Source organism: Erinaceus europaeus, chromosome 2 (assembly GCF_950295315.1).
Source record: "Erinaceus europaeus chromosome 2, mEriEur2.1, whole genome shotgun sequence".
NCBI lineage: Eukaryota > Metazoa > Chordata > Mammalia > Eulipotyphla > Erinaceidae > Erinaceus > Erinaceus europaeus.
This window is the reverse complement of record NC_080163.1, coordinates 159,625,669-159,647,311: the sequence shown is the minus strand read 5'-3', so window position 1 is coordinate 159,647,311 and position 21,643 is coordinate 159,625,669. Positions and strand designations below refer to the sequence as shown.

The window sequence follows — 21,643 nt, the reverse complement described above, 5'->3', positions numbered from 1 at the left end:
AAAACATTCTCTTCTGAAATTAATATATGATAGCTGTTTTTATTGTTCAAGATAATTCTGCTTGTGGCTTTTAAATCTTGTAAACCTCAAATCTGTAAACTGTATATATTTTTTAAAAGAGTTGTCTGGCCTGTTGATTTAAGACTTACTGGAGTTCTATATTTGAAATGTATGGTTATAAAAATGTTTGACATGTATGCCAGTATTAATGAATTGTTTTTATTAATAAAGATATGGATATGTGTGTGCAACAAAGATTATGAAACTGAGGAAAATACTTGAAAAAGTTGAAGCTGCATCAGGATTTACCTCTGAAGAAAAAGGTGACTGTCTTCATTATAATATATGCATTAGAGGACCTGGTGGTGGCGCACATAGTACGAAACACAGGGACTGGAGCAAGGATCCCAGTTCAAGCCTCCAGCTCCCCAGCTTCAGGGGGGCCAATTCATAAACGGTGGGGCGGGTCTGCAGGTGTCTTCCCCTCCTCTCTCAATTTCTCTCTGTCCTATCCAGCAACAACAAGAACAACAACAAAAAGGAAAAAATGGCCGCGACGAGCGGTGGATTCGTAGTTCAGGCACCAAATGATAACCTTACTGGCAAATAACAACAACAACAACAACAACAATAATAACAATAACTAATAATAAATGCATTAAAAGTAACTTAAATTAATAGATAAATTATTGGTCAATTTGTTCATCTGTCTAGTTTGAGGGAGAGGTTGTTAATTTAGATATCCCTTTCCGTGAAACATACCATTTTCTTAATTTTGTAAATTCTTTCTCTGTCCTCCATGTGAATGATGACAGAAGATAGAGCCCCTTTTTGAAGCTATCTGGTTCTAGTAGGTTAAATGAAGAAAGTTTTCTCCTTCCCTTCCAGCAATGATATTTGGAATTTTCTACATTCAATGATAAAAGGTTGCATTAAACCATCCACATTTTCAAACATATATTTTCTCTTTATGAAGAGAGTTACAACAAAACAGAAAAAAAAAAAGGGAGGGGGGTACAGGGGTGAGTTACCAGGTGGAGATAGATAGAATACTGGTTATGTAAACAGACTCTCATGCCTGAGGCTCCAAAGTCCCAAGTTCAGTCCAACACCAACATAAGCCAGAGCTGAGCAGTGCTCTGGAAAATAAACCAACAAATAAATAAATAAGGAGTTATAAAATGACTGGCTAGAATTATATTTATGCTGAGGCAGTTTTTTTACTTTACTATCACTTTATTGAAATATTAATTTACAGGATTGTTATCACAGAAGTACAATTTCATAGTTCCTCAAGAATTTCCTATTTCCTCAAGTACAAGATCTGCTGGGATAGACCACTCAGTCCATTGAGACTTCACCCTGTATTGGTCCTTGCTTTGCTTCTTAGATCCCACCTGAGAATGATGTCATCCAGTGTCTGTCCTCCTCACTCTGGCTTACTTTACTCAGTAATGATCCCTTCTAGTTCCATGTATGTTTTAGCAAAAAGAGAAAACTTTATTATTTCTTATAGTTGTGTAGTATGCCATTGTGTACATATACCACAACTACCTAAACCACTCATCTATTGCTGGGTACTGGTAGTTTTCAACTTTTGCTGTTACAAATAGCACTGCTGTCACGTCCCCTGGTGTAGTGGTTATCACGTTCCTAACAAATAGCACTGCTGTGAATATAGGCATACACAGATCTCTTTGGATAGATGCCTAGGAGAAAAATTTTCTGATTATAAGGCAGGTCCATTTTTTTAAAAAAAAAATGTTTTGAGGATTTTCTAAACTATTTTTCAAAGAAACTGTGCCAACTTACATGCCCACCAGTGTAAAAGGGTTACTTTCTCTTCACATCCTCTCCCGTGCTTGTTTCTCCTTTTTGTTGTAGACCGTTCTTAAAGTGGTAAGCTGGTATCTCACTGTTGTCTTGATTTCCATTTCTCTGATAATGAGTGACTCTGTGCAGTGTTTTAACCTATTCATACTTGAACTTACTCAGATTCCACACCTGACTAGAAATGTATAAAAGCTTAATGTAATTGATGTTTTACATTCAATAGAAAATACAATAGTTTGTACATGCATAACATTCCCCAGTTTCCCATATAACAATACAACCCCCACTAGGTCCTCTGTCATCCTTCTTGGACCTGTATTCTACCCACCCAGCCACCCCCACCCCAGAGTCTTTTACTTTGGTGCATTTATTCTACTTTCTTAACTACCCCAAAAGAAATTAAAATTATCTGTGAACTATTATACTTTTTCAGTTCTAATAAAATTGTACCAAAATTAGAAAATAATTTTTTAAAATTTATTTTCCCTTTTGTTGCCCTTATTGTTGTAGATATTATTGTTGTTGTTGTTGGATAGGACAGAGAGAAATGGAGAAAGGAGGGGAAGACAGAGAGGGGGAGAGAAAGATAGACATCTGCAGGCCTGCTTCACCACCTGTGAAGTGACTCCCCTGCAGGTAGGGAGCCTGGGGCTCGAACAGGAATCCTTACGCTGGTCCTTGTACTTCGCACCATGTGTGCTTAACCCTCTATGCTACCGCCCGACTTCCTAGAAAATAATTTTACCATGCTTTTATATATCCTTTGTTTTCTGTATTAAAAATAACTTGATAATTCTGTTTCTTTTTAAAAATTTTTTTTAATATTTATTTTATTTATTCCCTTTTGTTGCCCTTGTTGTTTTATTGTTGTAGTTATTATTGTTGTTGTTGTTGGATAGGACAGAGAGAAATGGAGAGAGGGAGGGGAAGACAGAGAGGAGGAGAGAAAGACACCTGCAGACCTGCTTCACCGCCTGTGAAGCGACTCCCATGCAGGTGGGGAGCCGGGGTTCGAACCGGGATCCTTATGCCGGTCCTTGTGCTTTGCGCCACCTGCGCTTAGCCCGCTGCACTACAGCCCGACTCCCGATAATTCTGTTTCTTAAAGTAAAATTGGTTCTGAAATGTGAAATCATTATAGGAATATGACATAAATATTTTTCTTATTTATTTGATTTTTAATTTCCCACTAGATCCTGAAGAATTCTTGAATATCCTATTTCATCATATTTTAAGGGTAGAACCACTGTTAAAAATAAGGTAAGTTGTATATTGTTGTCACTGAGATTTCACTGCTCTGAAATGACCTTTTAAGATAGAGGGAAAGAGATGGAAGAAAAGAGCCCACAGCACTGAATCTTACTCCAGTGTAGTGGGGGCTGGGATGGGACCTGGATTGTTTGCATGGCAAGGCAGACACACTATTCAGATGAGCTATTTTGCAAGCCTGCAAGTAAGGTAATATTCACATTATTATGAAAGCATTGGAAAAAATAGAAAATCCTCACCTTACTGTTCCCATTCTGTAGAAATGATTTCCTTAGTGGCCACTCCGTATAGTATTTGTGTAGGAATTTTATTATGCTAAGTTACTAAACAGAAATTGATTTTAATCCTTGACCTATCCATAGTATCCTATTTTAACTTGAGTAATGAATCTAATATACATTTGTATTTTAAGTTGTTGACACCAGTAGCAATGCTATTGAGTATACTTTTCTTATAAAAAGAGCATATAAACAATTTTGTAATTTAAATGAATGTTTTAATTAATTTTTTATTTAAATTAAAAACCCTCAAAAGGTGGTCAGGGAGGTGGTGCAGGCATTGGACTCTCAAGCATGAGGGCCTGAGTTCAATCCCCGGCAGCACATGTACCAGAGTGATGTCTGGTTCTTTCTCTCCCTCTTTCTATCTTTTTCATTAATAAATAAATAAAAATCTTTTTAAAAAAAACCCTCAAAAGGGTCTTATTTTAACCTAGTCTGTGAGACAGAACCATATATATCATATAGAATAACACTGTTTTTGTCTACTGATCACTCAAGTAATTTTTTTTTTATTTCTTTATTGGGGAATTAATGTTTTACATTCAACAGTAAATACAATAGTTTGTACATGTGTAACATTTCCCAGTTTTCCATATAACAGCACACCTCCCCACTAGGTCCTCTGTCATTCTTTTTGGGCCTGTGTTCTCTACCCCACCCACCCACCCCCAGAGTCTTTTACTTTGGTGCAATACACCAATTCCAGTTCAGGTTCTACTTGTGTTTTCTTTTCTGATCTTGTTTTTCAACTTCTGCCTGAGAGTGAGATCATCCCATATTCATCCTTCTGTTTCTGACTTATTTCACTTAACATGAATTTTTCAAGGTCCATCCAAGATCAGCTGAAAATGGTGAAGTCACCATTTTTGATAGCTGAGTAGTATTCCATTGTGTATATATACCACAACTTGCTCAGCCACTCATCTGTTGTTGGACACCTGGGTTGCTTCCAGGTTTTGGCTATTACAAATTGTGCTGCCAAGAACATATGTGTACACAGATCTTTTTGGATGGGTGTTGGGTTCCTTAGGATATATCCCCAGGAGAGGAATTGCAGGATCATAGGGTAGGTCCATTTCTAGCTTTCTGAGAGTTCTCCAGACTGTTCTCCATAGAGGTTGGACCAATTGACATTCCCACCAGCAGTGCAGGAGGGTTCCTTTGATCCCACAACCTCTCCAGCATTTGTTGCTGCTACCTTTTCTGATGTATGGCATTCTCACTGGAGTGAAGTGGTATCTCGTCATATTTATTTGCATTTCTCTGACAATCAAAGACTTGGAGCATTTTTTTCATATGTTTCTCGGCCTTTTAGATCTCTTCTGTGGTGAATATTCTGTCCATGTCCTCTCTTCATTTTTGGATGGGGTTTTTCTTGTTGTTTAGTTTGGCAAACTTTTTATATATTTTGGTTATTAGCCTCTTTTTTTTCTATTTTTTAAATTTCTTTATTGGGGAATTAATGTTTTACATTCAACAATAAATATAATAGTTTTTACATACATAACATTTCCCAGTTTTCCATATAACAATACCCCCCCCCCAATAGGTCCTCTGTCATCCTTTTTGGGCCTGTATTCTCTCACCCACCCACCCCAGAGTGTTTTATTCCATTTTTGAATGGGGTTATTTGTTTTCTTGTTGTTCAGTTTGCCAAGCTCTTTATATATTTTGGTTATTAGCCTCTTGTCTGATGCATGGTATGTAAAGATCTTCTCCCATTCTGTGAGAGGTCTCTTGGTTTGGGTAGTGGTTTCTTGCTGTGAAGAAGCTTTTTAATTTTATGTAGTCCCAAAGGTTTATGCTTTCTTTAGTTTTCTTTGTAATTGGATTCATTTTATTGAAGATGTCTTTAAAATTTATGCAGAAAAGAGTTCTACCAATATTTTCCTCTAAGTATCTGATAGTTTCTGGTCTAACATTCAAGTCCTTGATCTACTTGGAATTTACTTTTGTATTTGGTGAAATATAGTGGTTCAGTTTCATTCTTTTGCATGTTTCAACCCATTTCTCCCAACACCATTTGTTGAAGAGACTCTGCTTTCCCCATTTAATAGTCTGGGCACCCTTGCCAAAGATAGATGTCCGTATGTGTGGGGGCTTACTTCTGGGCTCTCAATTCTATTCCACTGGTAAGTGTGTCTATTTGTGTTCCAGTACCAAGCAGTTTTGATTACAATGGCCCTATAATACAATTTGAGATATGGGAGTGTGATGCCTCTGGTTCTGTTCTTTCTTATCAAGATTGTTTTGGCAATTCTAGGTCTTTTCTGATCCCAGATAACCATTTGTAGCATTTGTTCTATTCTCCTAAAATATGTGGTTGGAATCTGATGGGGATAGCTTTAAATTTGTAGATGACTCTGGGTAGTATATTCATTTTGATGATGATAATTCTTCCAACCCATGAACATAAAATAGCTTTCCACTTCTTTGTGTCTTTTTCAGTTTCCTTGAGTAGTGACTCATAATTTTCAGTATACAAGTCTTTCACTTCTTTGGTTAGGTTTACTCCTATATATTTTATTGTTTTTGTTGCTATAGTAAAAGGAACTGATTTCTGGATTTCAACTTCTTCTAACTTAGTGTTTACATAGAGGAATGCCACTGACTTTTGAATGTTAATTTTGTAGCCTGACACCTTACTGTATTGCCTGATGATTTCCAAAAGCTTCTTGCTGGATTCCTTAGGTTTTTCTATGTATACTATCATGTCATCTACAAATAGGGAGAGTTTGACTTCTTCTCTTCCAATCTGTATCCCTTTACTTCCTTGCTCCTGCCTGATTGCTATGGCAAGAACTTCCAACACTGTGTTGAATAGTAATGGTGATAGTGGGCAGCCTTGTCTAGTACCTGATCTGAGGGGAAATGCTTCCAGTTTTTCACCATTGAGTATGATGTTGGCTGTAATTAATCTACTGTTAAACTAGCTCTTGTGCCAAGGTTTATGAGTTGGTTTCTTTTCTGTACTGTCTTGAATGAAAGCCATGAAGTGAATGTGGTAGTTCTTGTGAGATGCTCTAATTCACTGATCTTTCCAGATAGAGCATTCACAGTGTACATGATCCACCTTTTAATATTTTAAGTTTCTCTCTTGACAATATGCTAACATACTATTTACTCATTTTGTTTCTTAAGTGATGTTTGATGCTAGCATTAAATGTTAGATAACAGAAAAGGTGGACAATATTTAATTTATAGTTTGATACTTTTTTTAGAAATTGTGATAAGATATAATACATAAATATTTATTCAGGCATGGCATTAAGTATAAGTATACCTAGAAAATCTTAGAGAATTACTTAGAAACTACTGTAATTAACTAAAGAATTTATAACTTAGCCATGTAGAAATCTGTAGTCGTAGTAGTATCAGTTAAAATAGCATTACAGTTTTAGCATTTCAACAAATAAATGGTATTTTTTTATATTTCTAGATCAGCAGGTCAAAAGGTACAAGACTGTTACTTCTATCAAATTTTTATGGAAAAAAATGAGAAAGTTGGAGTTCCTACAATCCAGCAGCTTTTGGAATGGTCTTTTATCAACAGCAACCTGAAATTTGCAGAGGTTAGTGATAATTGGTTACTGTATTTTAAGTGAAAGTCCTTAGGAGTCTTGAGATAGTCAGTAGATTAAAAAATTGCTTTAAAATCCAATTGACCTCACCAATATGTCTTGGAACCCCACCTCCCCGGACCCCTGCCCCACTAGGGAAAGATAGGATCAGGCTGGGGCTATGGATCGACTTGTCAGTGCCCTTGTCCAGCAGAGAAGCAATTACAGAAGCCAGGCCTCCCACCTTCTGCTCCCCATGAAGATCTTTGGTCCATACTCCCAGAGCGATAAAGAATAGGGAAACATACAACAGAGGGGAGGGGATATGGCACTATGGTGGTGGGAATTGTGTGGAATTACACACTTTTAACCTACAGTCTTATCGGTCATTATTTAATCACTAATAATAATAAAGAAACATAAGGTCTTTATTGATGACAATTTCTTTATTATACCTGCATGAGAAGTTTCCTCCAAATCCTTATTAAATATAAACACAAAGTAGGGCACCACTTTTGATAGTCATCACACTATTTGAGACCAAGATTTGTCAAGCTGCTCGACCTTTGAGTGTCTGTGTCTGAGGGGCCTTGGCCTACTTGAAGTCTGTTGGTTTATTGGCGCCCTGTCTTTGCAGTCTACCTCCATGAGCAAATCTGTCAACCACTGTTTGGTTTGACAGCCATGACCATTTCAATTTTATAGGGAGAATTTATTTTTCAACACATAGATTTGGAAAATCTCTTTCTCTCTCTATTTTTTAGGCACCCTCCTGTCTGATTATTCAGATGCCTCGATTTGGAAAAGATTTTAAACTTTTCAAGAAAATTTTCCCATCTCTGGAATTAAATATAACAGATTTGCTTGAAGACAGTAAGTATCATATATATATTTTTTTCATTTTTGTTTATTATTCACAAATGGTCTGTCAAGGCATTCTCCCTGATTACAACACTTTTTAAAAAAGATTTTGTTCTACATTTTTTTAAATTTCCTCATTGGGGGATTAATGTTTTACAGTCGACAGTAAATACAATAGTTTGTACATGCATAACGTGTCCTAGTTTTCCATATAACAATACAACCCCCACTAGGTCCTCTCCCATCATGTTCTAGGACCTGAATCCCCCCACAGTTTAAATTTTTAATTTATTATTGGAGACATAAATTGAGAAGGGAGGGGGAGATAACAGAGGGATGTAGACAGAGACACACCTGTAGCACTGCTTCACCACTCATACAGATTTCCCTCTGCAGGTGGGGACCAGGGGCTTGAACTCGGGTCCTTGTGCACTGTAATGTATATGCTTACCCAGGAGCAGCACTGCCTGGCCCCCTCAATTATAACACTTCTGTGAGGCAGCTCAGTATGTGAAGAACCTGGAAATACAGAGCTAGTAATTTCAGTGAGAGAATAATTGCAGGTGTATATGCATATTTTATATGCAGGTATATTGAGTGTTACCAGCATAAGAAATTAGAAAGTAGGCTGGGGGTACATAGCATAATGGTTATGCAAAGAGACTCATGCCTGAGGCTCCAGAGGCCTAGATTCAGTTCTCTACACCACCATAAGTCAGAGCTTAGCAGTGCTCTGGTTATAAATAAATAAATAAAGGAAAGGAAGGAAGGAAGAAAGGAAGAAAAAGTGTTAGAAATTAAAAAGTAGAACAGTTGGACCCAGGAGGTGGCACACCCAGTAGAGCACATATTACCAAACACAGGGACCCAGGTTCAAGCTCATGGTCCCCACCTGCAGGGAGGATAACTTCATGAGTGTCGAAGCGGTGCTGTAGGTGTCTCTCTTTCTCCCTCTACCTCTCTTTTCCCCCTTTCAATTTCTCCTTGTCTTTATAAAAAAAAAAAAAAATCCCACCACTGGGATTGGTGGATTTATCATGCAGGCACTGAGCCCCCATTATAACCCCATTGGCAACTTAAAAAAAAAAAAGAATTATTAAATGAATTATGGTATAACAACAAAAGTGCTACCACTAAAACTCGTGTTTGGAAACCAGTATGTACGAATGTGGCCATAATATAATGTTAAATGAAAAGGTAAGTATATTGATGCTTCTTGTAAGGAAGACCACACACATAAGAATCATGTAAATATGCAGATACACAATTACTGGAGAAAATTCAGGATTCTGTTGACAGTGACTGGATCTATTGTGCTAACTGAGAGTGTGAGTGCTTTCAGATTTCTATTTCTTCCTTATGCTTTCTTTTATCCTTAAATTTTCATTAATGTAAGTTTTGTTTTTGAGTGAAAATAGTCTAGAATGTTATTTATAAGGGGCTGGGTGGTGGTGTGCCTGCTTGAGCACACATGTTACAATGCATAAGAACCCAATTTCATTTTTTAAAAAAAATTTTATTATATTTTCCCTTTTGTTGCCCTTGTTTTTATTGTTGTTGATGATGTCATTGTTGGATAGCACAGAGAGAAATGGGGAGAGGAGGGGAAGACAGAGATGGGGAGAGAAAGATAGACACCTGCAGACCTGCTTCACCGCTTGTGAAGCGACTCCCCTGCAGGTGGGGAGCCGGGGGCTCGAACCGGTATCCTTACTTTGCGCTTTGCGCCACGTGTGCTTAACCGCTGCGCTACTGCCCAGACTCCCCCAGTTTCATTTTTAAATGTCCTTTAAATGCTTCTTTCCACCCCACCCCCCACTTCAGCCCCTAGGCAGTGCCGGATATGTGGGGGCCTTGCAATGTATGAATGCAGAGAATGCTACGATGATCCAGACATCTCCGCTGGGAAAATCAAGCAGTTTTGTAAAACCTGCAACATCCAAGTAAGTCTCCTAAACATCACCTAATGTGGTAGCATGTTTTTGCTATATATGTAATTCTTGGCAGTTGAAAACAGACTTTCAAGCTTTGACGTTTAAAAAAAAATAGCATTAAATTAAAAAAAAGTGTATAATTAAGTGGTACAGTTTGTCTCTCTTCTAACTGTTTATTTGACATTCCATGAAATGCCTGGTTGCTCTTTGTAGAGAGATGTCCAGGGTCATTGGAGTCCACTAGAAGCACTGAGTTTGGCTCCTTAGTGATATTCTCTTCTTTTTTAAAAATATATATATATTATTTTATTATACATAACAGGCAACTTTGAGCATTACGTAAAAACTTTCACATTTAAAGGCTTAAAAAAAAAAAAAAAAGAACATTTAAAAATGTAGACACTGTAAGAGGCCCCAGGTGGAGAGTCTCACTACAGGAGTTTGAATATTTGTCAAGTGCTGTTTAGGAAAGACTCTGAGACGGGCAGGAAATCACTGAGCAGGGCCCTGCCGGGGCAGGCAAGAGGGGCTGGCATGGTGACCCTGGGCGGTCATGGGTCTGAGCTTCCGAACATTCCAGAGTGGTCCAGGAGTCGGGAAAGGGAGGACAGGGCTCCCGGAACAACATCAGCCTTCACGCTCCATGCGCCCACCTAGCCTCAGCTCACCAGGGAAGAGCAACACTTGATGATGGCATCCCTGGCATACGGGATGTAGGACAGGCTGTACCAACCAGATCATGGACAGGAACTGCATGATGCAGAAGAGCAGGGCCAGCCCCTTCTTGCCCCACCACAGGGTGGCGCACAGAGTCAGCACCAGGCACAGCAGCCTGGTGATGACTGGCCAGCAGCCGCGTGGTCTGGAACATCTTCCTCAGCTGCTTCATGGGCTCCCATGAGGAAGCAGGTGCTGAGGGCAGAGAGGAGCAGTGAGACGGGGGCCTGCCGCCTGGCAGCCGCAGCCTCTGTGGAGATGGTTGCGCAGATTATCTAGAAAAGCTGCTCCCCAAGCCGCCAGCCTCCTCGCTAAAGGAGTCTTGTTTATTATCAGTGGTTTAAAATTGGTTTCCAAAATGAGCTAACAGGGCTACAATTCCAACCCCCCCCTCCCCACCGCCAGAGCTGTGGAAACTGCAGTGGTTCCCCCTCCCAGTGCTTTTCTCTTCTTGTCTCACTTTAGGTTCATCTTCACCCCAAGAGACTGAATCATAAATATAACCCAGTGTCACTTCCCAAAGACTTACCTGACTGGGACTGGCGACACGGCTGCATCCCCTGCCAGAAAATGGAGTTATTTGCTGTGCTCTGCATAGAGACAAGCCACTATGTTGCTTTTGTGAAGTACGGGAAAGATGACTCTGCCTGGCTCTTCTTTGACAGTATGGCTGACCGAGATGGTAATGCTGGAAACCTCTTTCCCACATATCTGGTGTGTAGGAGGGCGGTTGCATGACCCATTCCAAGGTATCTTGTGAGCAGAGCCTTTCAGGAATGTCTTGGCAGCACAGGCTGAGGTCCTGAACTGTGTTAATAACCTTGCTACTACACCAAGGGCATAATATTGTGACATTTTGATAGACATGTGCTCTTTGTTTTAAAAAGAATTCCTAAAATTCATAAGACTGAGAATTTTTACTTTGAGCTTTGTCTTCTTTTCTTTTCCCTTCAATCTCCTCTGTTTTTCTGTTCAAACTATAGTAGCCACTTATGAAGTCCCTATGTGCCTAGCTGTGTGGGAAGCCCATTAAGTCATACCTAGGGCTGGGGAAACAGCATAGTGGTTATGCAAAAGACTTTCATGCCTGCCACTATGAGGTCCCAGGTTCAATCTTCAGTACCACCATAAGCTAGAGCTGAGCAGTGCTCTGGTCTCTGTCTCTCCTCTCTCTGTGTATCTCATTAAAAAAACATTACACCTACATCCTTGCAAAAATATAAAAAAGGTCATTATACTTATATCCTTGCAGCATAGAAATCATTCCTGTTTTTCAAGTTGAGGCTTAAGGTACTCAAGTCCATGTAGTATGTATTTAACTTAGTAGTTATGGCCTGAGTGATATGTATTTCTATACTGAACCATGTTGTATTCCAGATGACAAAGCTAGGAATAGAACTAAATAGCATCTTTGAGAAAACAAGCCAGCCAGTTCTGCACACAATATGTGTTCTTCTGAAATGAGAATGCATTGCACTTTCTAGGTCACTTTCTAGAATTCTTAGTGATTACTGAAGAAATACTGAGTGTGCATGAAGTGGTAAGGTTCTCTTGCAAGTTTCAGGATGATAAGATACATGTCAAAACCCCTATATGCCGGCCTGTATAGATTTACAGACTAGGATCTGCCCAGGCAAGGTTGTGAGTGTGACTGCCACCCTCCTTTCTTCTTCCAGCATCCCATTGTGTCCTCTAGCCCTTAAACTCCAGTTCTGGAAGACTGCAGGTGTTACCCTCTAATAACCCCCTTGGGCACCTTCTTGACCAGAAATCCAGTCTCCAGATGAATGGTCCTCTCTGATTTCTTAGCTCAGACACTCAGGGGCTATGGTACAGCCCTCACTGTGACAGTTAACAGCAGTCTAGTGCCAAAGCATTACTGGTTTCAGGTGCTTAGAAAAACCAGAAAAGCCATTCCTGTGACCCCTAAAACCACGTTCCATTGCATGTTCACACGGTCCAATGGGAATCACAGGATGATGTGAAACAGAACGTTGTCAGAGTGGCACAATGCATTTTTCAAATTTAGAGACACATGATAGTGTTTTTTTCTAAATGTGCTTTGAATCAGACGGTCTCATGGCAAAGAACAGAGCGGTGTTTGGTGCCTGAGAAAAAGAATCAGACACTGTGTTTATGTGTGTGTAATGACACTGTGCCTTAAATGAAGAGAGAAGTCTGGGATATTAAGATTTGGATTTTGCCCAGGGTATGTCCTTTTTACCAGTTTTATTCACTGTTAACCCATTGTGGTGTCAAGGGCAGAACTCAGGACCTCATGATTTTTAAAAATATATATTTTATTTTAGTGAGAGATACACAGAAAAAGACCAAGAGCACTATTCTGCTCTGGCTTATGGTTGTGCCAGTGATTGAATCTGGGACCTTAGGACTTCAAAGCATGAAAGTCTTTTTTTATTTTTTATAACCATTATACTGTCTCTGCAGCATCCCCACTCCATAATTTTTTCAGAAGTCATAAAAGGTGAAAATTCTAAACTTCCTGAAGTCAGAAGTAAAACAAGGTCCTTGGGAGCCCGAAAATTAGCCTTCACTAACAGCCGTAGGTTTGTAAAGTCACTTGGCACAACAAAAAGGTATAGAGAACATCACTGCCCTAAAAAAGACTTCTTGTTCTTCTCCACAGGTGGCCAGAATGGCTTCAACATTCCTCAGGTGACCCCCTGCCCAGAAGTAGGAGAGTACTTGAAGATGTCTCTGGAAGACCTGCATTCCTTGGACACCAGAAGAATCCAAGGCTGTGCACGAAGACTCCTTTGCGATGCATACATGTGCATGTACCAGAGTCCCACCATGAGCCTGTACAAGTGAAGGGGGTGGCCGGCACAGGTGCGGGACTGGACACAGCATTCTGACGCAGTGCACTCGAGCTGGCAGTTTCCCTCAGCATCCATTGCCGGCAGTGGATGTGTTTGTGGTGATGATCCTTCAGAAAAGGATTTTTGTGTTTCAAAAACAAATTGCTTTTGTGTTACCGAAGTATTTAATAAGAAGCATTTTGCACTCTAGAACATATGTTTTGTGTTGGTTTTTTTTTTTAAAGAAATCTCAAGTTATTAATACCTAAAAGCTTTAAGTTAAGTGCATTGATCATAATGATTATTTTTGGAAGCATCAAATTTTAATTGTGACAGTCTTAAATCCTCTTTCAGTCCATTGAGAATGTAAATAAATGTGTCTTCTTTATGGATATAAAATCAAGGATATAAAATCATTTTTCCTTTGTAGCTAATGATTGTAGCCTTGAGGAAGAAATATTTTGGTTTTACTCAGAGTCTACTTTCAATCCATTTATTAAAGTTATAATGAGTTTGATTTGTTAATTCTTTCCTGTATGGTACTGATTCCTGCATGTCTGCAATCTGCTGAGTTTTTGTGTTTCTGCAATAGCAGTCAGAAAAGTACTGACATTTCCTTCATGGTATTGTTTTTCATTTGTACTGGTTTTGAGATAAATGAGTGATTTTGTCATAAAATGTCCATTTTTGATGTAATTTCCCTGGGAGCCTAGAAGACCCAGCAGTTGAAACTCTTTACTCATAATTTTTGTCAGCTAACAGGTTTTTCTCGTTTGTTTATTTTTAGAACTCTATTTTATAGAATGAGGAATAGTACATTTTGAAATAAGAGGATTGGGATGATTAACATATAACCCATTGGAAAATTAATTTGGCATGCAGAATTATTCACTGAAATTTCCCTGGAGAGATGCAGCCAATATCTAAACTTTTGTTATTTTAAACAAGACTGTCAGAACTTAAGTTTGAGCAGTCACTACCCTCACTAAATTGTGTTTCATTTCATTCGAAATGATGACCGTGAAAAGTCTGGTATATATATATATATATTTTTTTTTTTTTTAAATGTGAGCCGCAGTTTCATCCTCCTCCTGATTAAATTTGCAGAGAATGGATGTTTTCCTAGCTGATATCATACTGTGTGTCTAGATCACAAATGGATGTTGTAGGCTAGAATTGTAGGTTCTAAATGTGCTGTGCCGTGTGTATTTTTCCAGGTGTTGTTTTGTGGTATTGTCGTTTTGAAATAACTTTTTAACCATGCAGAAAGACAGAAAATCTATCAGATGTCTGTATAGCATATGGCTTCATAAAAATCATGGAAAGAATTTTTACAAACCCTGCAGTTATTTTTCTGGAGGCATAATTACCTTTGGTTTTGTCACTCCATTTTGTTAGTATTTATTAACTTTATAAACTGTAATAAGGTACAGAAATGCTTTCCTCTTGTGTTGTTTTCCTGTGTAATTTTTTTGAGATGAAATTACATTTTGCACGAGGTTATTCTAGCTGCTTGGGTTGGGTGGTGAGATGGTGATTTGTGGGGCTAGGTGTGAGAAGCCTGGGGCTGTAGAACTGGTCTCTCCTCCCTCCCTGTGGATGGATGAGGTGGGGTTGGGGCCAAGAGACCAAAGGGCTCTTCTAGCTATAACCATCTCCAGATTCAACCATCACGTAGTAAGCATGCGTTGAATGACCAAATGCATGGATGAACTCAGCAGTGGGGCTTTAGAAGAATATCCAGAGGTATGAATAGGGATACCTAGCTAAGTAAGACCTCGGCAGTTTAAAAGAGAAGACAAGACAGTTCCTTCTCTGTGTAGTATTAAGACAAATATAACTGCCGGCCTCGCTTGCAAAAGACCGGGAGAAAAGACTGAGCATGCGTCCTTGCACATAGGAGGGGCCGGAGGCTCTTGCAGGCGGAGGGCCCTACCTTGTCTATAAATTATGTTTTAAGAACGTTTCCTTCAAGTAGAGCTTTACTTCCTTTCACTGTTTGTGTGGAGAAGGAGCAATCTGAGGAGATGCAGGGGCCCGCGTGGGCCCTGAGTGGTTCGTGGGCACAAGCAGGGCCGGGCAGGGTGGCACTGGCAGTCCATATGCCTGTTGACCTACTTCCCTTTTAGTCTTACATTTTTCTTTTTAAAAATGTTGTATTTATTTAGAATAGAAACAGAGACGTTGAGAGGAAAAAGGGTGATAGGGAACAAGAAAAAGAGACACCTGCAGCACTGCTTCAGTGCACCCGAAGCATCCACCTAGCGGTGGTGACTGGGGGCTTGAACCCAGGTCCTTGTGCACTGTAGCATGTGCTCTCTTACGTATGGCTCTATTACCTGGCCCCTAGCCTACATTTTCTTTAGCTTTTTCCTGTTGGCTTTTAAAATCTTCTTGTTATGCTTTTCTCTCCGTCATACCTATAATTAAGGTAGTAGAGTAGAATCCTCTTATTTAGAACATGGCTCCCGACACATAGCTACCACTAGAAAATATAACACATCACACCCTCCCCACCTCCAAATAAATGCTCGTGTGCCTGAGTGTTTGCATCCGTGTATCTCTGTGCATTTATGTGTATTTGTGGATGAAAAGGGAGAGCAGCCATGTCATAAATGTGTCCAGTACCTCACCATCAGCATCCATTCCATTCACAAAAGAATGTTTTCTAAGACTGAAAAAGCACACTTATTAAAAAACAAAATGAACAATGATACACACACACACAAATGTAGTTGCTATAATTGGTAATGATTAGCTCCCTAATATAGTGTGTATTCTTAGAATTCATATTTGCCAAATATTTTTGGTGAGTGACTTCTTCCTGTCTCTTGGATTCATTCATTCATTTATTCATCCCCCCCCCCCCAATCAGACAATTAAGGGACAAAGAGTAGACATAGTTATCAAGCATGTCATTCAGATTCACAAACCCAGGCATTGCTCTCCTCAGCTGGGTCTTGGTGTCCACTAAGATGACTTTGTATCTGTGTGAATAACTGGGCAAGTAGAGAATGGAGTACTGGGTCTCATCTGAGTGACTGCCAACCAACAAGTACTTACTGGGCATTTATTACCTGGGACTATGGCCCATAGAATATGAGCTATGGTCCTTCCCCTCAAACATCCTGTTCCTGACTTTTAGCGACAGAATGTCTACTGAAGTGCTGGGGTGTGGGGTGTGGCAGGTCCAGGGAGTTCTAGAGAGGCAGTGCTGTATAACTGGAACAGTTGTGGGAAGGAGACAGAGATCATCAGCTTCAGCCCTTTCTCTGCTACTTGGTATGTGGGCCTTAGCTGGCACCTTAGCTTTGGAGGAATGTTGAGATATCAGTATATCAGGGAAAAAAACAAACATCAAAGTGCTGGCTCAATGGTGAGTCCTGCTTCATTGGACTTTTCTCAATGGGCTAGGAACTATGCTAGTAAGAAGCCCCACTGGTGAACCCTGCCAGGTTCAAAAGGCGCTAAACTAGATCTCGTGAATATCTTTTCTTGAATGTGTATTCATATCATGGTATGTATGTCAGTTATTCTGTCAGTGCTTCTCAGTGTTTCTGCATGAACATAAGACGTGCATATCAGTATATATACCTCAGTCCACTGTTGCCCAGATGTTTAAGCAGTTTTGGAACATGAGTAAATCTTAAGAGGATATTTGATGTCATATATATGCATATATATGCATATATATATATATATCCTGGATATTTTATTTCTTTAGGGGTAAAAAAAATTTCCACACTAAGTTAAAGAAAAAGCTTACATTATTTCCTATTACCTGTTACTGTGTGATAAAAAATTTAAATGAGACATTTCTCCTCTGAGATTATAAGTTTTCCTATAAAGTGTAATGTCCTTAGAAAAGGAGATGGTCTAGGAGATCTATAATAAAAACTGTAAGATTTTTTTTTTTTTTTAGGGTTGAAAATGTTACCAAAGCCCACAACTGTCCTTCAATGAAGGTAACACTTGCACTTCCAAGATAAGGGATGTGTTGGAAGAGAACAGCATGTGGAAATGGAAACTAGTGTGCAGAAGAGGGTGGGTAGGGGTAGAAGGTGAGCTCCCTTACGTGGTGCATGGGACTCCTCAAAGGAGCTCTGTGTACTTCTGGGGACTGTGTTGCCTGGTGAGGCTTCCTATGGGGAGTTAGCACTAGACTTACCTATTCTCCTTCCAGAAGCTTCATTGTAGGGATATAAGAGAAAGACTCTTCATCTTACTCTAAATCCTGAGCAGCTAAGGAATCTCTCTGGGGTAGGGAAGCAGGGGGGAGACTAACCAACAAATATGACCAAGGAGAATGAGAAGGTGAAAAGAAAGCTATTCCTTCTTCCTGACCACAGTGAACATCAGTGAAGCCCCTTTGTGGGAGTTATCCAGTGCTGAATGTAAATTCTAGATTCTCTGTCTTGACGGTGACATCATCTTTATTTCATTGTCTGCTGGTTTTTCATTCTGTAAGGGAGTTCAGCGGACAGGGAAGTCACAGAGGGATCGTCCTTGGAGGCAGAATCTCTTCAGATAGAATTTTCTAATATTTTTAAACATGGTCCTTTTTACTTTTTACTTTTTCTGGAGAGGTTATACTAGAGTCTCAACAGTCCTTGGTTTTCTTTTTCTTTTTAAAGAACCTTTAGAGCTGTGGAGTTTTTAACTCCAGAAAGTCATAATATTCTGTCACAAACATCCATTAAAAAAATCCCTTTTGAATCTTCCCAGGGGAGTTGTGGTTATTATAAATTGATATAAAGGAGCAAATTTGTATTGCATTTTCCCCCATCTGGTATCCTGTTCAACTTTTTTTTCCCCCCTGAAGAACATCCTATATTTATGAACTTTCTTTAAAGTTATAACTCTACATAAAATATCCCTTTACTATCAGATTGCTCTGATTTTAGCCTTAATTTTGTTAAAAAATTTTTTTAGAGATGAACAAAGTGCTGCTGTGGAAAGAAATGTACTAAATGCTATTTCTGTATCATTAAAATGAAATTTTTATGGTCCTTTTTCCTTGATTTCTTTGGGAGGGGAGGAAAAGAGTGTTGACTCATGGGGAAACTGGAATTGGGTTCAACTTCTATGAAGGTTGCTGTGGTGTCAGGAAAGGAGATCCCATCAGGGTTGGGGTGGGGGTGTGGGACTATACCTGGGTACAGCTATTCCTTTTGTCATGCTACCACCAACATGACAGCTGTTCTAGAAAAATTCAGAATGGGGCCAGTAAGAGCTCACTTTTGGGTAGTATGCTTGCTTTTTCACGAGCTAGGTTGGCCTTCACCATACTGAAAATAAACTTAGGAATTGTGGTCTCTCCTTCCAAGCCTTTTCCCCTCCACCCCATCCTCCTTCCCCTTCTCCTACTTCCCCTTCCTCCTCCCATCTCTCTCTCTTTGTCTTTTTAGCTTTTCTAGTTGAAAAAAAGTTGGCCTGAAGCAGTGAAGATCACACACACACACACACACACACACACACACACACACACACACACACACACCCCAAACTCATTCAGCCTTGAGTATTCAAATAAATGAGACATCTGGTTTCCTCCTGACATTAGGATTCCATGTAGTTTCTTGAAGCAGCTTGGCATTTCCAAGCTCTGGTCTTGTTTAAGCTCAGTCCTGCTGTCTCTTGGCTACTCTAACATTCAAACAGTGGTTCCCTTGTGCCTCATTTCACCGTCTCCAAATGTGGACTCACAGCCGGTGTGATACTGACTAGCACATCCGGACCCCCATGGCTGCCAAGGAGGCAACAAGGCTTCACTTTCCTGTGCAACCCAAAGGAAGGATTACTGGATGTCAGATGGACAAATGTTTCTACTTTTCATCTTTGCTGGCACTCATGTGGTGTGCCTCCAACCAGAAGGTAAGCCACTGGCTTCTCCATCACAAGTTCTAGGGACTCTATGATACAGTAAGAATGCCAGGAGAGATCCTAGTATGAACCTCTAGTTTATTCAGGGTAAAACACAAGCCTTTATAGCAAACAGAACAAAGGATATTTTTCACATATGTCAGAAATTACAGGTTTTCTTAAAGGCCAGCTTACCCCTATGGTGGGGAGTGGTAGGAATGACAAGAGTTGAGGTGATACCAAAAGGTCAAGACAATTGTTTTCCATGCGGGCATCTTAATTATCCAAAGGTATTAAGAAAAACATAGTGGCTAAACCAGTAGAATGAGATGAAATAGAAAGAGGCAAGGCTTGATGTTAATCATAGATATCAAAGGTAAGGAAATAGATGTGGGGGTCTCACTGTCTAGGTACTGACAAGGCTTGTGATTGAATATGTTCTCTTATGTGATCAAAGGTGAACATACAGTGAACATGTGAACTTTGAATGACTATAGTGAACTTTGAGTGGACCCTCAAGCAGGCAGCCATTTGGCCTGCTAGCAGAGGAAACTAAGTGTGAGAGGGTGCAGGCTTTTGTGAGCTTGAGAGACTAACAAGGGGAAACGAGTCTGGGAGGCTTTCCCTCTTGGCTCATCCCCTATAAGGGAGAGGCTAATAAGTGGGGTGTCTTTCCGGACCTCCATCCAAGGATGGGAGAGCTCCCCTAAGCTCTATCAAGCTTTCACATAGTCCTACACATCTTCTCTTGGGTTCCTGCTAGAACATCTTCTTCAGAAGTCACATAAAGCTCAAGTCACTTACTATGCCAAAGCAGGCAAGATGGAATAGCCTGAGTTGGTCAAGACTGATTTTCATAGTGCATTCCGAAACTTCCCTTTCTTCAAAAATGCATGATGGAATAATGAGTCTTCATTGGTGGTAATGAACAGACAATGGCACTTTATTTTATTTATTTTTAGAGAAGGAGAGAGAGAGAAAGGGGGGGCTGAGACAGGGACAGAGACTGACCACAGCACTGAAGAAAGAGTGAAAGAGACCACAGCACTGGGCTTGAATGGGTCATACACACGGCAAAGCAACACACTATCTAAATGAGCTGCTATTTCACCAACCCAAACAATTCCACTTTGACATTCTCATTTCCTGTTTGTGTACTTTTCCACAGTTCTTTTCTGTGCATATTAGTGTGATAGTGACAGCTTGCATACATTTGTGCGCACCTGTTGATGTGGACAATCCAATGAAAATAAGCCCTCATCAGAGGCATCTCTGGCCTCTCCTGAGCCTCACTGAGGTGTGTTACCTATCAGTACCTGTCAACCTGAAGACTGGTGTGCTGTCTGGAACAGCAATATTCTCTCTCACTCTCTCTCTCTTTTTCTCTCTCTCTCTCTCTCCCCTCACTGTTCTGCCTCTACCCGAGTGTTTAGAGATTGAACATGAGTGATAGGATTGAAACAAGTCACCAAAGGATGTTAATGGTTTCTACTGTCCCCCAGGAGAGAGGAAGAACAGATTCCTCCCCTCTCCCCTTTCATCATTATATTGGGAGGCTATGAAAGTTGCAGTATATATATACAATGGAATACAGCTTGCCTGTTAAGAATAATGAATTCATTTTTGCTTCTTCCTGGATAGATCTTAAAGAATCCTGTTAAGTAAGGGAAACCAAAAAGAGAATGATGAGAACATTGGGTGATCTCACTGATAGGTGAAACTTAAGGAACATGGAACGCAGGAGATGGTAGAAGGTGAAGTGTGCTGACATCTGTCTTGGGGAGAGGTGGAAAAGTACCCAAGTGACAACAACAGTCCTGTAAATCCTTGATAAAATGATACTGAAGTGAAAAAAGAAAAAGAAAAAGAGAGCAGGAGTAGATAGCATAATGGTTATGCAAAAAGACTCATGCCTGAGGCTCCCAAGTCCCAGGTTCAATCCCCCACACCACCATAAGCCAGAGATAAATAGTGCTCTGGTTAAAACAAACAAACAAACAAAAAAACAGGGGAGTTCTTGGGAAGGGACTCCATTGTTTCGGCAGCTTTCACAGAAATGGGGGAATCAAATTTTTACGAATTGGCTATTTTAGAAGAGTTTGCAGTGCTGGGTTTTATTAGAGGGAGCTAATAGTTTTGAAGGCATATTTAAAGTAGTTAGGTGAACAAACACTGAACTGCACATCACAAAAAATTAAATAATTCCCAGCCTAGGAGGTAGTGCAGTAGCTGGGGCATTGAACCTAAAAACAAAACAAAAGTCACATGATTCCTGTCACTGCAAGTGTCAGAGTGATGCTCTGGTCCTCTTTCTCCCTTCTTTATCATGCTAATAAACACATCTTTTAATGAATAGAACAATGTGGGAGTTGGGTGGTAGTGCAGTGGGTTAAGCGCAGGTGGCACAAAACGCAAGGATCCCAGTTCGAACCCCCAGCTCCCCACCTGCAGGGGAGTCGCTTCACAGGCAGTGAAGCAGGTCTGCAGGTGTCCATCTTTCTCTTCCC

The 21,643-nt window shown here is 40.0% G+C and overlaps 1 protein-coding gene across 11 annotated transcripts in view; it reads left to right on the top strand.

Moving 5' to 3' along the window:
- The window catches only part of CYLD (CYLD lysine 63 deubiquitinase), an 88,057-nt gene extending 69,774 nt beyond the window's left edge, over positions 1-18,283 (top strand). For all 11 annotated transcript variants that reach the window (XM_060185564.1, XM_060185562.1, XM_060185557.1 and 8 more), the window contains 7 exons: positions 232-323; positions 3,027-3,093; positions 6,823-6,955; positions 7,708-7,816; positions 9,629-9,747; positions 10,921-11,137; positions 13,103-18,283. In XM_060185564.1, the coding sequence (XP_060041547.1) occupies positions 232-323; positions 3,027-3,093; positions 6,823-6,955; positions 7,708-7,816; positions 9,629-9,747; positions 10,921-11,137; positions 13,103-13,287 (922 nt within the window). In that variant the 3' untranslated portion in view covers positions 13,288-18,283. The remainder of the gene's footprint in view (positions 1-231; positions 324-3,026; positions 3,094-6,822; positions 6,956-7,707; positions 7,817-9,628; positions 9,748-10,920; positions 11,138-13,102) is intronic.
- The last annotated feature ends 3,360 nt before the right edge of the window (positions 18,284-21,643 follow it).